A 13,800-nucleotide genomic window follows, 5' to 3' on the forward strand; every position below is an offset into this window, starting at 1 on the left:
GAGTGGAGCGTGCCCAATTTGACTGGAGCGTGGAGCGAGATTCCCAAAGGATGGAGCCTCAAGACCGCTCCAATTTCACTCCAGTAGTGCTCACTTCGAGCTCAGGCATGCCCACCCCAGCTCGCATTTGTAGTCTACTTGTGTGCTGCTATGGCCCCTTGCTTTAGCTACTGTCATAGAGTTTGCTAAATATTTTCATAAAGAAACTGATAAAACACACAGGTACTAAATCAAGGTGACTGTGGTCCTTCTGTAGCTCAGTTGGTAGAGCATGGCGCTTGTAACGCCAGGGTAGTGGGTTCGATCCCCGGGACCACCCATACGTAGAATGTATGCACACATGACTGTAAGTCGCTTTGGATAAAAGCGTCTGCTAAATGGCATATATTATTATTATATTACTTACAAAGATGAGGACCAAGAGCAAGAGAGGGAGTGCAGTGATGTAGTGTCCACAACTAAAGAATCATTGTGGAATCTGAAAAGACACTCATCAAATCAAATGTTATTTGTCACAAGCGCCGAATGCAACTGGTGTAGACTGGAGGTCGACCGATTAATCGGAATGGCTGATTAATTAGGGCCGATTTCAAGTTTTCATTACCCTCGGAAATCTGTACTTTTGGACGGTGACTTTGCCGAGATATATATATATATATTACACCTTTATTTAACTAGGCAAGTCAGTTAACTTCTTATGGCTGGGGGCAGTATTGAGTAGCTTGGATGAATAAGTTGCCCAAACTAAATGGCCTGCTCCTCAGTCTCAGTTGCTAATACATGCATATTATTATTAGTATTGAATAGAAAACTCTAAAGTTTCCAAAACTGTCAAAATATTGTCTGTGAGTATAACAGAACTGATATTGCAGGTGAAGCCCTGAGGAAAATCAAACCAGGAAATGGCTTCTATTTTGAAAACTCCATGTTCCATAGCCTGCCTTTGCTCCATTTAAAGGGATATCAACCAGATTCCTTTTCATACTGCTTCCTCAAGGTGTCAGTCTTTAGACAGTTTCAGGCTTTTATTTAGAAAAATGAGCGAGAACGATAACATTGAGTCATTGTATGGCTGGGTGCCAGCAGCGTTTTGTATGCGTAACAGAGTTTGGGCTGCCATTGCCTTTCCCTCTCCTACTGATAAAGATAGTTGCGGTTGATATTATCAATTATATATTTTAAAAACAACCTGAGGATTGATTATAAAAAACGTTTGACATGTTTCTGTGGATATTATGGAAACTATTTGGAATTTGTCTGCGTTGTTGTGACCACTCTTTCCTGTGGAATTTGTCTGCGTTGTTGTGACCACTCTTTCCTGTGGATTTCTGAACATAATGCGCCAAACAAACTGAGGTATTTTGGATATAAAAATCATCTTTATGGAACAAAAGGAACATTTATTGTGTAACTGGGAGTCTCGTGAGTGAAAACATCCGAAGATCAAAGGTAAACGATTAATTTGATTGCTTTTCTGATTTTCGTGACAAAGCTACTTAATGCTAAGTGTACATAATGTTTTGTCGAGCGATCGATAAACTTACAAACGCTTGTATTGCTTTCGCTGTAAAGCATATTATCAAAATCTGACAAGACAGGTGGATTAACAAAAGGCTAAGCTGTGTTTTCTGAAATTGCACTTGTGATTTCATGAATATAAATATTTTTAGTAATATTGTTTGAATGTGGCGCGATGCAATTCAGCGGTTGTTGATGACAATTATCCCGTTAATGGGATTGCAGCCATAACAAGTTAACAACACATTTTCAATGACGGCCTAGGAATGGTGGGTTAACTGCCTTGTTCAGGGGCAGAACGACAGATTTTTACCGTGTCAGCTCAGACTTGGAATAGTTATTCCCCTTGCTCTGCATGGGTAACGCTGCTTCGAGGGTGGCCCAAAAAAACTGATCTCTGAAATGTTTAGTTAATTTTTGTTCTATTATCTGTATAACAACATAATAGATTTTGGTCCAATAGGCCTGGCCCATTCCCACGTTCAAGGAGCTTTCAGTTTTGATTAGGTTTTGCCTAAACTTTTGCCTAAAAACCTTTAGGCCTACGTATAATTATTATATATTTTTTTCCTTCATCCGCATCTCTGCCCAGAAAAAGGGTGTTTAGCATCCCCAGTGGCTCTGCCAGTGTAGAGAGGATACTCTCCACTGCTTGCTTGCTCTCCAGACACCATTGCATGAGCATGAAGCCACAGACTGGCCAAACTCGTGTTTCTGAAGATGAATTCAAAAAAGGCACTAAGTCATTTTTTTTGTTTAACTTGTATTTAATTCTAAGTCACAGCGTACAGTATATGCACAATTTATAGAGTTATTTAATACAATGAAATGTTGTTTAAATGCTGTGCGCTTTAGGTCCCTACCAGCCTATTGTGTCGCACTCGCAAATGCTTCAATGTATTTCTTTGCAGGCTATAGCCTTGAAAGAATAGACAGACAATTTATTTTCGTTCCTTAGGATCCCTGTCTGGCTCCTGACCAATGTAGAGTGTTTATATGCGGTTTAATATAACATGTAGCCAATTTGAAATTATGTTTGCTTCTTACAAATGCTCACATGGTCTGGTGTGAAGTAATTGTGTGTGTGTGGCAGGCCCATGTCCTGAGAAGTATCGTGACCAAATGACATCATCACACACTCCCTACCTACTGTGCTCAGCATGCTTCACTGTAACCAGTGCATACTGCAAAGATAATCCAGCACATTATTGTATGCTACATGCACAGCAATCATATACACACTCTGTACTCTGCTCACCATGATGGTTAAAAGCGGGGAGCCTTCAGGGCCATTACATAAGGGGAAGGGGGTAGAGAGAGAGAGAGAGAGAGAGAGAGAGAGAGAGAGAGAGAGAGAGAGAGAGAGACACACACCACTTGCTATTTTTATCAGCACAGAGAGCAACCAAACGTCACTAAATCTACAGCCCCACCCAGACACAGACCAAGTAGAGGAGAGTATAATGGTCTGTAGCTCCAGTCTCTGTTAAAGTCATTAATAGGAAATAGAGACAGAGTACCATTGAGTGCCACTCAGGCCACACAGACAGACACAGAAACAAGAGAGCCTCCATCACCGTTTGACATAGACAACCGTGTGACTTTTGACATTAATCGATCAAAGTCTGCTGCTGGAAAAACTTGTGTTATGGCGTTACACCCACTGCTGTTGTGGATAAAGAGTTACTTGTCTAACAGTACACAGAGGGTGTTCTTTAATGGAAGTCTCTCAAATATAATCCAGTTAGAATTGGGAATTCCCCGGGGCAGCTGTTTATGTCCCTTTCTTTTTAAATGTTTTACTAATGACATGCCACTGACTTTGAGTAATGCCAGAGTGTCTATGTATGCGGATGACTCAACACTATACACGTCAGCTACTACAGCGACTGAAATGACTGCAACACTCAAAGAGCTGCAGTTAGTTTCAGAGTGGGTGGCAAGGAATAAGTTAGCCCTAAATATTTCTAAAACTAAAAGCATTGTATTTGGAACAAAACTCACTAAACCCTTAAAACCTCAACTAAATAAAATGTGGAAATTGAGCAAGTTCAGATGACTAAACTGCTTGAAGTAACCCTAGATTGTAAACAGTCATGGTCAAAATATATTGATGCAGTAGTAGCTAAGATATACTTATCCCTGTCTATAATAAAGCGATGCTCTGCCTTCTTAACAACACTATCAACAAGGCAGGTCCTACAGGCCCTGGATTTGTCGCAACTTGCCTACTGTTCAGTCGTGTGGTCAGGTGACACAAAAAAAGGACTTAGCCAATTGCAATTGGCAGCACGGCTGGCCCTTGGATGTTCACAGAGAGCTAATATTAATAATATGCATGTCAATCTCTCCTGGCTGAATGTTGCGGAGAGAATCTTCATCACTACTTTTATTTCTGAGAGGTATTGACATGTTGAATGGGCCGAGCTGTCTGTCTAAACTACTGGCACACAACTCGGACACCATGCATACCCAACAAGAGGTCTTTTCACAGTCCCCAAGTCCAGAACATACTATGGGAAGCACACAGGACTACATGGAACTCTATTCATATAATAATAATAATATATGCCATTTAGCAAACGCTTTTATCCAAAGCGACTTACAGTCATGTGTGCATATTCCACATCAAGTAACTGACGCAAGCAGTACATTTAGATATTTTAAAAAACCTAATGGAACAGAGGGGACTGTGAAGCAACACAAACATTGCAGCACACACACACACGGGTTTAGTGCTGTAGATATGTGGTAGAGTATGAACCTGAGGGCACCCAGTGTGTTGTGAAATCTGTGAATGCATTGTAATGTTTTTAAAATTGTATAAACTGCCTTAATTGTGCTGGACCCCAGTAAGAGTAGCTGCTGCTTTGGTAGCAGCTAATGGGGATCCATAATAAATGCAACATACTATCACTAGCAGACATTTCCACAGCCACAGCCAAACACACACACACACCCCGATCGTAAAGAAGATCACAGAACATAATTGCACACCTCCAATTCATTGAATGTGTCAAATGCTGTGTGGGTGAGAGAAAACATGCTGGATGAGCACAGCTGAACACGACACAATATCATTAGGCTATATATACACGTCATTCATCATACCTCAGTTAAACTATGTACCTTCAGACCTGCATGAACATGATCAATACAGATCTATAGTGTACAGTAATGCACTGAACTGAATGTGAGCTCAAAGACTCGGCATTCATACCACAGCTGAATGAATGGCAGCATATTGAAGCACTAATGGAAAGAATGAAAAACATCCTGTATTAGCTAAATTAACAGTGGATAGCCATTCATATAGCTAATGGACCAACATCAATACAGTGATTTATCTCAATAAACAACAGCCTCCTGGAACATAACAACCTCCACACACACACACACACACACACACACACACACACACACACACACACACACACACACACACACACACACACACACACACACACACGTCAATAGCCAGTGTGTGTGGTTGAACGGCAAAATTATATATTAGCAGTACGGCAAAATTATATATTAGCAGTACAGCTAGTAGGGCATGGAAATTGCCAGGGACGTAAAGATTCGATATTATCATGATACGATATGTATTATGATTCTATATGTATCGCAATTCGATACTGCGATTTTATTGCGATTCGATGTTCCAAACACATTGCTCACCATGTCTGTTGCAGAGGGACAAGAGAGCATGAGAAAACAAGTTGTATTCATCAGTCAGGGAAACACATAAAAGTGCAAACTATTTAAAAAGAAGATGGAGAACAAGCTCTAGGATGAATAATACCAGAGTTTTGGCGCAGGTCCAGCAGACTAGCGCTAGCTAGCGCTCATATACATACATATTTTAGTTATTTCTTTATTCGATTTTTTTAATCAATACTTGGAGTCAAAGTACCAATATTATATTGTCCAAAAAGAATATTGCGATAGGTAACTATGCATTTCTTCCCTGATCATTCAGCAGGGTTGACTGTGTTAGGCTATTACACACACACATGTATTAGGCTAGTGCATTAAGAGTGTGTATCACACACACATGTATTAGGCTAGTGCAATAAGAGTGTGTATTACACACACATATTGATGTGCCCACACAAACATGTCAATATACCATAGAGGACCAGCAGACGTATACAACTTCAGGGACAGTATAAGAAGATGACGATAAGCAGCAACTTACATAGTTCACCTAGAACGTACATGATCAGACACAGCTGGACACCTCTTCAGTACCACCACAACACTACAGTTAACGCTATTAGAGTACCATATTTTATACGGTTCCATATGCATACAAGTCACATACTAGTCTACATGCATAAAATATCATACAGACTGTCCAGAGCAGTGACCATCACTGGGAAGATAAGAAACCATGGATTTTAGAGAATGTAGGAAAACTGGCTCAACGGAGGATGATTTACATTGCGCAGGAGCACACACAGAGAGAGAAAAGGATATTTAGCATTCTTACCATACATCGATCACGATGCTGACGCGTTTCACTATCTGCCTGCAGCTTCTCTGTTGCGGTCACGGATAGTCACACGCACACACACACACTGCTGTGCTAACAAGACACCGAAAAATACACACAGTGTTCTTTGGGATTAATACATATGTGCACGGTCATACACACACACAGTCTTGTAGGCACACAAGCTTGCTCCCTGCAATAAAAATGCACACACACATACGCACGCATGTACGAGAAGGCTGACAGACAGCATCAGCGAGAAGCGTGTTGCGATGACCTTGGATTTTCCCGTTTGCGCTCCCAATCGCTCAGTCTCAAGAGAATGACGCTGATTCACACGCGCACACACACCTCCCATCCAATCACAATTCACACACAGAGGGAAAGAGAGAGAGAGAGAGGGGTGGGGGGACAGCTCTGCACCTACAGGGGCTGTGAGGAAGAAACCCTCCACCCACTCACTCTTCAGCTCCCTTGCTCTCCCTCGCTCCACCCTATGCCTGCATCACCCCCCCCCCCATCCACCATCAGTCTCCCCATTTCCTCATTTACAGAAACCCAGCATAAACCCCCAAAGAGCAAGCAATGCAAATGTAGAAGCAACCCAGATAGTCTATTATTGAACATGCAACTCCTGTAATGATGCCGCTAATAAAACGTCCTTTTCAAACATTTACCAAAACGCAATTATCAGGAAAACACAGCTGTAAACTGAACACCTAACGCGAGCGGTCCTGGGATAGAGATGAACATCTCCATTAGAAAATCCCTTAGGGATTTCATAGCAACAACTAGGATGGGTTGCTAATATGACTAGGATTGTGCCTTTGGCTTCTGGACAACGTAAGAAAGTTTATATGAAAACCAATCAATTTTATTTTTAGAATAATTGCTTCCACGTTTCTATGGTTGGATTTTGACTAGACTACTTTGAAGCAAGGTAAGACAGGCCTCATAATTTGAAGTAAAGTAAAGCGTTCAGGTTTCAGACAATTATACTGCCTCAAGCTGACATTGTAGTGGTTGGTGAATCGCTGACTTCCTGCCTATCATTGTCTATAACCCATGGCGCTCTTTAATTACGAGTTCAGATAGAGAAATAAAAATAGTAGCACTTTTTAAATTGTGGCCATCAAAACAGTAAACACGAGATTGCATTTAGAATTGTTATTTGTTGCACATTGACTGGGCTTATAAAAGCACATTTCACTCAATTACCAGCTTTTTGAGGAGCTACTCTCACGCTGTCTGACATGTGGTAGGCTATTTCGCTCCTCAAACTAGGCTCTGCATGCTGTGCGTGTGTGATTAACAAAATACATGAAGACAAGGGATGCACGATATATCGGTGAAAATGTCAAAATCGGACGATATTAGCTAAAAATGCCAACATCAGTATCGGCCGATGTCAAGTTTAATGCCCCGATGTGCAAAACCAATGTCAAAGCTGACGTGCATACCTATATAACGGCACAACATTTTGCGCTGTGTGTGCAACACAGCATTCCTAACCTAGCCCACAATTTCTGCTGTGTGGATTGAGCAGTCAACAAGTCGAGGGGTCATTTGAAAGAGGAACAAAATTTCAGCGAGCCAACTCAAAGGTGAAATCGATTAAAGCCAAGATAATGGAATACATTGCGCTTGACAATCTACCGTTCTCTGTCGTGGGTGATGTTGGCTTTCCCCGACTGGTCGAGCCCCGGTACACACCACCAAGTGCACTATGTTTCAGATGTTGCCCTACCGGAGTTACACAGTAATAGCGTCACTGCTATTAGCTTCATGACATACAGTGGGGGGGAGAAGTATTTAGTCAGCCACCAATTGTGCAAGTTCTCCCACTTAAAAAGATGAGGCCTGTAATTATCATCATAGGTACACTTCAACTATGACAGACAAAATTAGAATAAAAATCCAGAAAATCATTGTAGGATTTTTAATGAATTTATTTGCAAATGATGGTGGAAAATAAGTATTTGGTCAATAACAAAAGTTTATCTCAATACTTTGTTATATACCCTTTGTTGTCAATGACAGAGGTCAAACGTTTCCTGTAAGTCTACAAACGGTTTTCACACACTGTTGCTGGTATTTTGGCCCATTCCTCCATGCAGATCTCCTCTAGAGCAGTGATGTTTTGGAGCTGTTGCTGGGCAACACATACTTTCAACTCCCTCCAAAGATTTTCTATGGGGTTGAGATCTGGAGACTGGCTAGGGCCACTCCAGGACCTTGAAATGCTTCTTATGAAGCCACTCCTTTGTTGCCCGGGCGGTGTGTTTGGGATCATTGTCATGCTGAACGACCCAGCCACGGTTCATCTTCAATGCCCTTGCTGATGGAAGGAGGTTTTCACTCAAAATCTCACGATACATGGCCCCATTCATTCTTTCCTTTACATGGATCAGTCGTCCTGGTCCCTTTGCAGAAAAACAGCCCCAAAGCAGGATGTTTCCACCACCATGCATCACAGTAGGTATGGTGTTCTTTGGATGCAACTCAGTATTCTTTGTCCACCAAACACGACGAGTTGAGTTTTTACCAAAAAGTTCTATTTTGGTTTCATCTGACCATATGACATTCTCCCAATCTTCTTCTGGATCATCCAAATGCTCTCTAGCAAACTTCAGACGGGCCTGGACATGTACTGGCTTAAGCAGGGGGACACGTCTGGCACTGCAGGATGAGTGCCTGGCGGCGTAGTGTGTTACTGATGGTAGGTTGTGTTACTTTGGTCCCAGCTCTATGCAGGTCATTCACTAGGTCCCCCCGTGTGGTTCTGGGATTTTTGCTCACCGTTCTTGTGATCATTTTGACCCCACGGAGTGAGATCTTGCGTGGAGCCCCAGATCAAGGAAGATTATCAGTGGTCTTGTATGTCTTCCATTTCCTAATAATTGCTCCCACAGTTGATTTCTTCAAACCAAGCTGCTTACCTTTTGCAGATTCAGTCTTCCCAGCCTGGTGCAGGTCTACAATTTTGTTTCTGGTGTTTTTTGACAGCTCTTTGGTCTTGGCCATAGTGGAGTTTGGAGTGTGACTGATTGAGGTTGTGGACAGGTGTCTTTTGTACTGATAACAAGTTCAAACAAGTGCCATTAATACAGGTAATGAGTGAAGGACAGAGGAGCCTCTTAAAGAAGAAGTTACAGGTCTGTGAGAGCCAGAAATCTTGCTTGTTTGTAGGTGACCAAATACTTATTTTCCACCATAATTTGCAAATAAATTCATTAAAAAATCCTACAATGTGATTTTCTGGATTTTTTTTTCTCATTTTGTCTGTCATAGTTGAAGTGTGCCTATGATGAAAATTTACAGGCCTCTCTCATATTTTTAAGTGGGAGAACTTGCACAATTGGTGGCTGACTAAATACTTTTTTGCCCCACTGTACATACTAAGGAATTCCATTTGGGTTTTTGTGTGTCAAAAAATAAACAGTAGCACTGTCAAAGCTGTACAAAAAAAAAAAAGTCTACAAAAAAGCAACACCGGCCACGAACGATGTGTTTATAATTCTGCGTTGGTAATAAAGCATAATTTGTTTGACCGCAACTCCTGGGGTAGCTAGCTTTAGCTTGGTACCTAGCTAGCACCAATATAACCAGCCTGAAAACAATGACCAGTAGAACATGCAGTCATATTCATTATTCTTAGCAATGATTTAGGAATCCTGCAATGATGTAGGAATACGTATATACCAACAAAATGACTTTTTCGTCAGTGTGGTATAACCTTAATTTAACTAGGCAAGTCAGTTAAGAACAAATTCCTATTTACAATGATGGCCCGGACGAAGCTGGGCCAATTGTGCGCCGCACTATGGGACTCCCAATCACGGCCGGATGTGATACAGCCTGGATTCAAACCAGGGACTGTAGTGACGCCTCTTGCACTGAGATGCAGTGCCTTAGACCGCTGGGTCCGTGTGTGTGTTAACTATACTAGAATGCTTAAAAGGCCATTAAAATTGTGAATAGCGGTATCGTTTTTTTTGGCAAGGCTATCGGTCAAAAACGTCATATTGGTGCATCACTAATGAGGACGAATGAAAAAACACATTCGCCAATTTAATTCCCCTAAATTATGAAAATTAACCTATAGACCGATAAGCATGACCAATCAAATGTATTTTGGGCGGTTAACCGATTAACATGCTTTTTACATTTATATCACAAACCATTTTTTTGAAAATCAATATGATGAAAGTGGCCATTTTAAGCCTTTGAAGACCAACAGCATAGTCCTTATAGTGTGCCCTCAAATATGGAGTGTCTAGATTCTGAAATACAATTTTTCAAATACATTAGTATGAATGTCTCAAAACGACCCTTTTTGATATATATATTTTTTTTAAACATTATTTTGTTTGAAACAATATACTCTTCAGACACACAACATTTCCAGAGTTGCTCTCTGGTTCTTTTAATGATATGACCCATTTTTCTTTTACATAGAAATGTATATTATAGGTTATAAACCAATCACAGCCCTGCTTTAGGATTGTACATTCAGCAAACCACCAGCACAGGGAGTTCCCTTTGAATCCATTTACCATTCACTGTGTTGGTGGTGCTCATAAAATGGATCAGAACATCAAAATTAGCAGAGCACCCACTATGGAAATGTGATGTACTTGTATTGTTTGGAACAGTATACTCTACATCTTAAGATGAACAGATTCAAAAAGGGTCATTGAGATATTAATATTGTACTTGATTTTTTTTTTTTATAACTGCACAGGTAAACAAGTGTGAGTGTGGAAAAATTCTGAGCCACAGTGAAACAAAAAGACAGTTGTAGGAAGAGAGAAGTGGGTAGAAACTAGAGGAACAGAGAAACAGACACAGAGAGCGCGAGGTGGAGATGGGACATCTTACCCCTGCCAACGCGATGATCCAGGAGGAAACGACAGTCCAGTGTCAGCCTCCGAGAGGCCGGGACATCGGGCACAGGCAGGGGCATGGTGGGTACACACACACACACCGGCTCACACACACTCAAGCACACAGCTAGTCTCTCACACACAGAAGCAAATTCTCGCACAAAAACACACACTGATACGCTGGAACACATACAAACACATATGCTAGGCTATATAAAATTAAGTTCCAATGACAAGACAAAAAAATGTACTCTCTAGTCTTGCATACAAATCAGTCCTGTCGTAAATCTACACAACAGCTCAGAGCCTCAAACAAGCCTGTAGTGTCACTGACAACACTAACTAAAGACTGTTCATTTCTTAACACAGAAACACACATATCCATAACCCACCTTGTCAAATCCTTAACACATGGATTGACCACTAACAACACGCCCTTCACACATACGCACCAGCTTAAACCTCAGCAACAAAACACCACACACACACACCCTCCATACAGCTTCAACCAATGTGAAGAATTTCACAGACACACACTCACACAGCCCTTATGGCCTCTGCCGAAGACAACTTGTGTCTCCCTCAGAGTCTCTGTCCTGTGTTTCTTCTTCAGCTAGTGGAGGAGCTAACAGAGAACAGCCTGGGTGCCTTGGCTTTCAGTGCACTATGAGATTAGTGATTAGCCCCTTCTATAGCTGCTCTGCCTCCCTTTCTATCCCTCTCTCATTAATAAACATCTCACTAACACAATGGGCCTCACTATCCACCCTCTGTCTCTCTGTGTGAGAAAGAGAGGGAGGGAGAGAGAGAGAACAAGCTGCATTGCTTGCTGTTTGGGGTTTTAGGATGGGTTTCTGTATAGCACTGTGACATCTGCTGATTTAAAAAATGAGGCCCTTTTACATTTAACCAGGCAAGTCAGTTAAGAACAAATTATTATTTACAATGACGGCCTACAGGGGACAAGTGGGTTAACTGCCTTGTTCAGGGACAGAACGACATATTTTTACCTTGTCAGCTCGGGGATTCGAACTAGCAACCTTTTGGTTGGCCCAATGCTCTAACCACTGGGCTACCTGCCGCCCCTCGAATAAATACATTTGATTGACTGATCAGAGAGGCAGCCTTTCAACTACTTGGCGAGAGGTTTGCCAGCAGACACCAACGCTGGGGAAACGTCTGTTTGACGTATATTTTCATACACTGAACCTGGACACACTCAAGACACAAATACATACACACTAGTACACAGACAACTTATCACATAAGAGGGACAGGGGCACCTCCTTGAGTGATTCACTGAAGACTTTGATTAAGCAGCTCAGGGACTTTTCAGCCTCTGCAGCAGTTCAGCTTAGAAATGACCTCCACTGCATTCAGGATGCATAACCCTCTTGTGTACTACAGTATTAAAGCTATTGGGGAAATTGCAGATATTGCTTACCTGTCATATTCAATATTCGTCACCAGGCGTCGTTGTTCTCTACGAGCTGGTTCGGTCTAATCCAGTGTAGAGGTTTAGTTGGGAGAGACCCCCAAAGTAATGCTTTTCCGGGGGCAGACACAAAAGGAAAACCGCAGGATATCCTTAGGCCTGTGAAAAATGTTAGGTTAGCTTGTAGCTAGGTTGTACAGTTGGCACATTAGGCAACTACTGTAAGGAAATTATTGTTAAACATTGGCTAGATGACAATCTGCCTTCTGTCTCTGTCCATAGGCTGTTTATACATGCAAATTCTCACTGATGAACTGTCAGCTAAGATAGCTAACTGGTAACGTTAACCCATGTGTAGCTAGCTAGCATTTTAACAAGTAGGCTGGCCAGCTAGCTAGATTATGATGAACTATAACCAACCACTTTATTAGCTAGCTATCTGACAGCATATTCGCTTATAAAACAATTAACGTGAGATAGCTAAAATATATATTGAACCATACGCTAGCTAGATGCTGCTAATAGCTAATAATTTCCCCTCTTAACACCAAGTAACTAGTTAATATCAAAGACAATACAGTAGGTTTGGAAACTCGGCTAATATTGTTAACGTCAATTTGCAAGCACCACGTTATTTTAGCAGTAGTTTGCTTAGCTTGACACAACAACAGCATTCACACATTTGGTTAGCTAGGTAACGTTAGGTATTTAATAACGTTAGCTATTTAATAACGTTAGCTATTTAATAACGTTAGCTGGTTAATAACGTTAGCTGGTTAATAACGTTAGCTGGTTAATAACGTTAGCTGGTTAATAACGTTAGCTGGTTAATAACGTTAGCTCGAGCTGGCTCATTGAATCACTCAAAGACAACTACAATGAATGAAGAAGTGGTCGTAAACGCTCTTACCATGGGTTGACTTGAGATCATGAAATGGATGATTCGCCGAAAAGTATCCCTAACTTGCTGTCCAGCTGCGTTGTCTATCTTGCTAGCTAGCTACCGTAATAAACCCCCCGTAGCCTGAATTTGAAGAAGGGTTCATCCTGTCAAAGTGTTCAGTCAGATTCTGTCCCGTCCTTTCCCCAAAACGCTACGCACGCTCGAGTTTACTGTGCAAGAACAACGTGCACTTATTGGAGCAGTATCCTCGACATTCTTGACAGATGTTTTCAAGGCATAAATGGCTTTTTACAACAAAAGTGTAAGCTACATTGATAATAATGTAGATATTTAGCTAGCTGTATTATCATGCAGCCTAACTAAGCATATTATTCGTTAGCTTTTTCTTGAACTTCTATAATTGTCTATCATAATATTTAGGATAAGAAAAATGCAATTGCTTTAGTTAATCTAATATGTATTTGGGCTGAACCAATAAAATGTGTATATGTCTGACTATGGAATGAATACTGAAGTACTGTATCTTCACTGGACCTTGGATGATGCACCACCTCACTAA

The 13,800-nt window shown here is 41.3% G+C and overlaps 1 protein-coding gene across 3 annotated transcripts in view; it reads right to left on the bottom strand.

Moving 5' to 3' along the window:
• LOC123995795 (protein EFR3 homolog B-like) overlaps positions 1-13,423 on the bottom strand; it is a 29,507-nt gene extending 16,084 nt beyond the window's left edge. Inside the window, exons 1-2 of one of the 3 annotated variants that reach the window (XM_046299470.1) lie at positions 13,248-13,423; positions 12,347-12,496 (exon numbers count right to left, since the gene is read on the bottom strand). In XM_046299470.1, coding sequence (XP_046155426.1) covers positions 12,347-12,353 — 7 coding nt within the window. In that variant the 5' untranslated portion in view covers positions 12,354-12,496; positions 13,248-13,423. Of the gene's footprint in view, positions 1-6,013; positions 6,424-10,897; positions 11,555-12,346; positions 12,497-13,247 lie in introns of those variants that run through there. The other 2 variants (XM_046299468.1, XM_046299471.1) reach the window with 2 other exon arrangements.
• Between the last annotated feature and the right edge of the window lie 377 nt (positions 13,424-13,800).

The sequence above is a fragment of the Oncorhynchus gorbuscha genome, linkage group LG14, assembly GCF_021184085.1.
Source record: "Oncorhynchus gorbuscha isolate QuinsamMale2020 ecotype Even-year linkage group LG14, OgorEven_v1.0, whole genome shotgun sequence".
Lineage (NCBI taxonomy): Eukaryota > Metazoa > Chordata > Actinopteri > Salmoniformes > Salmonidae > Oncorhynchus > Oncorhynchus gorbuscha.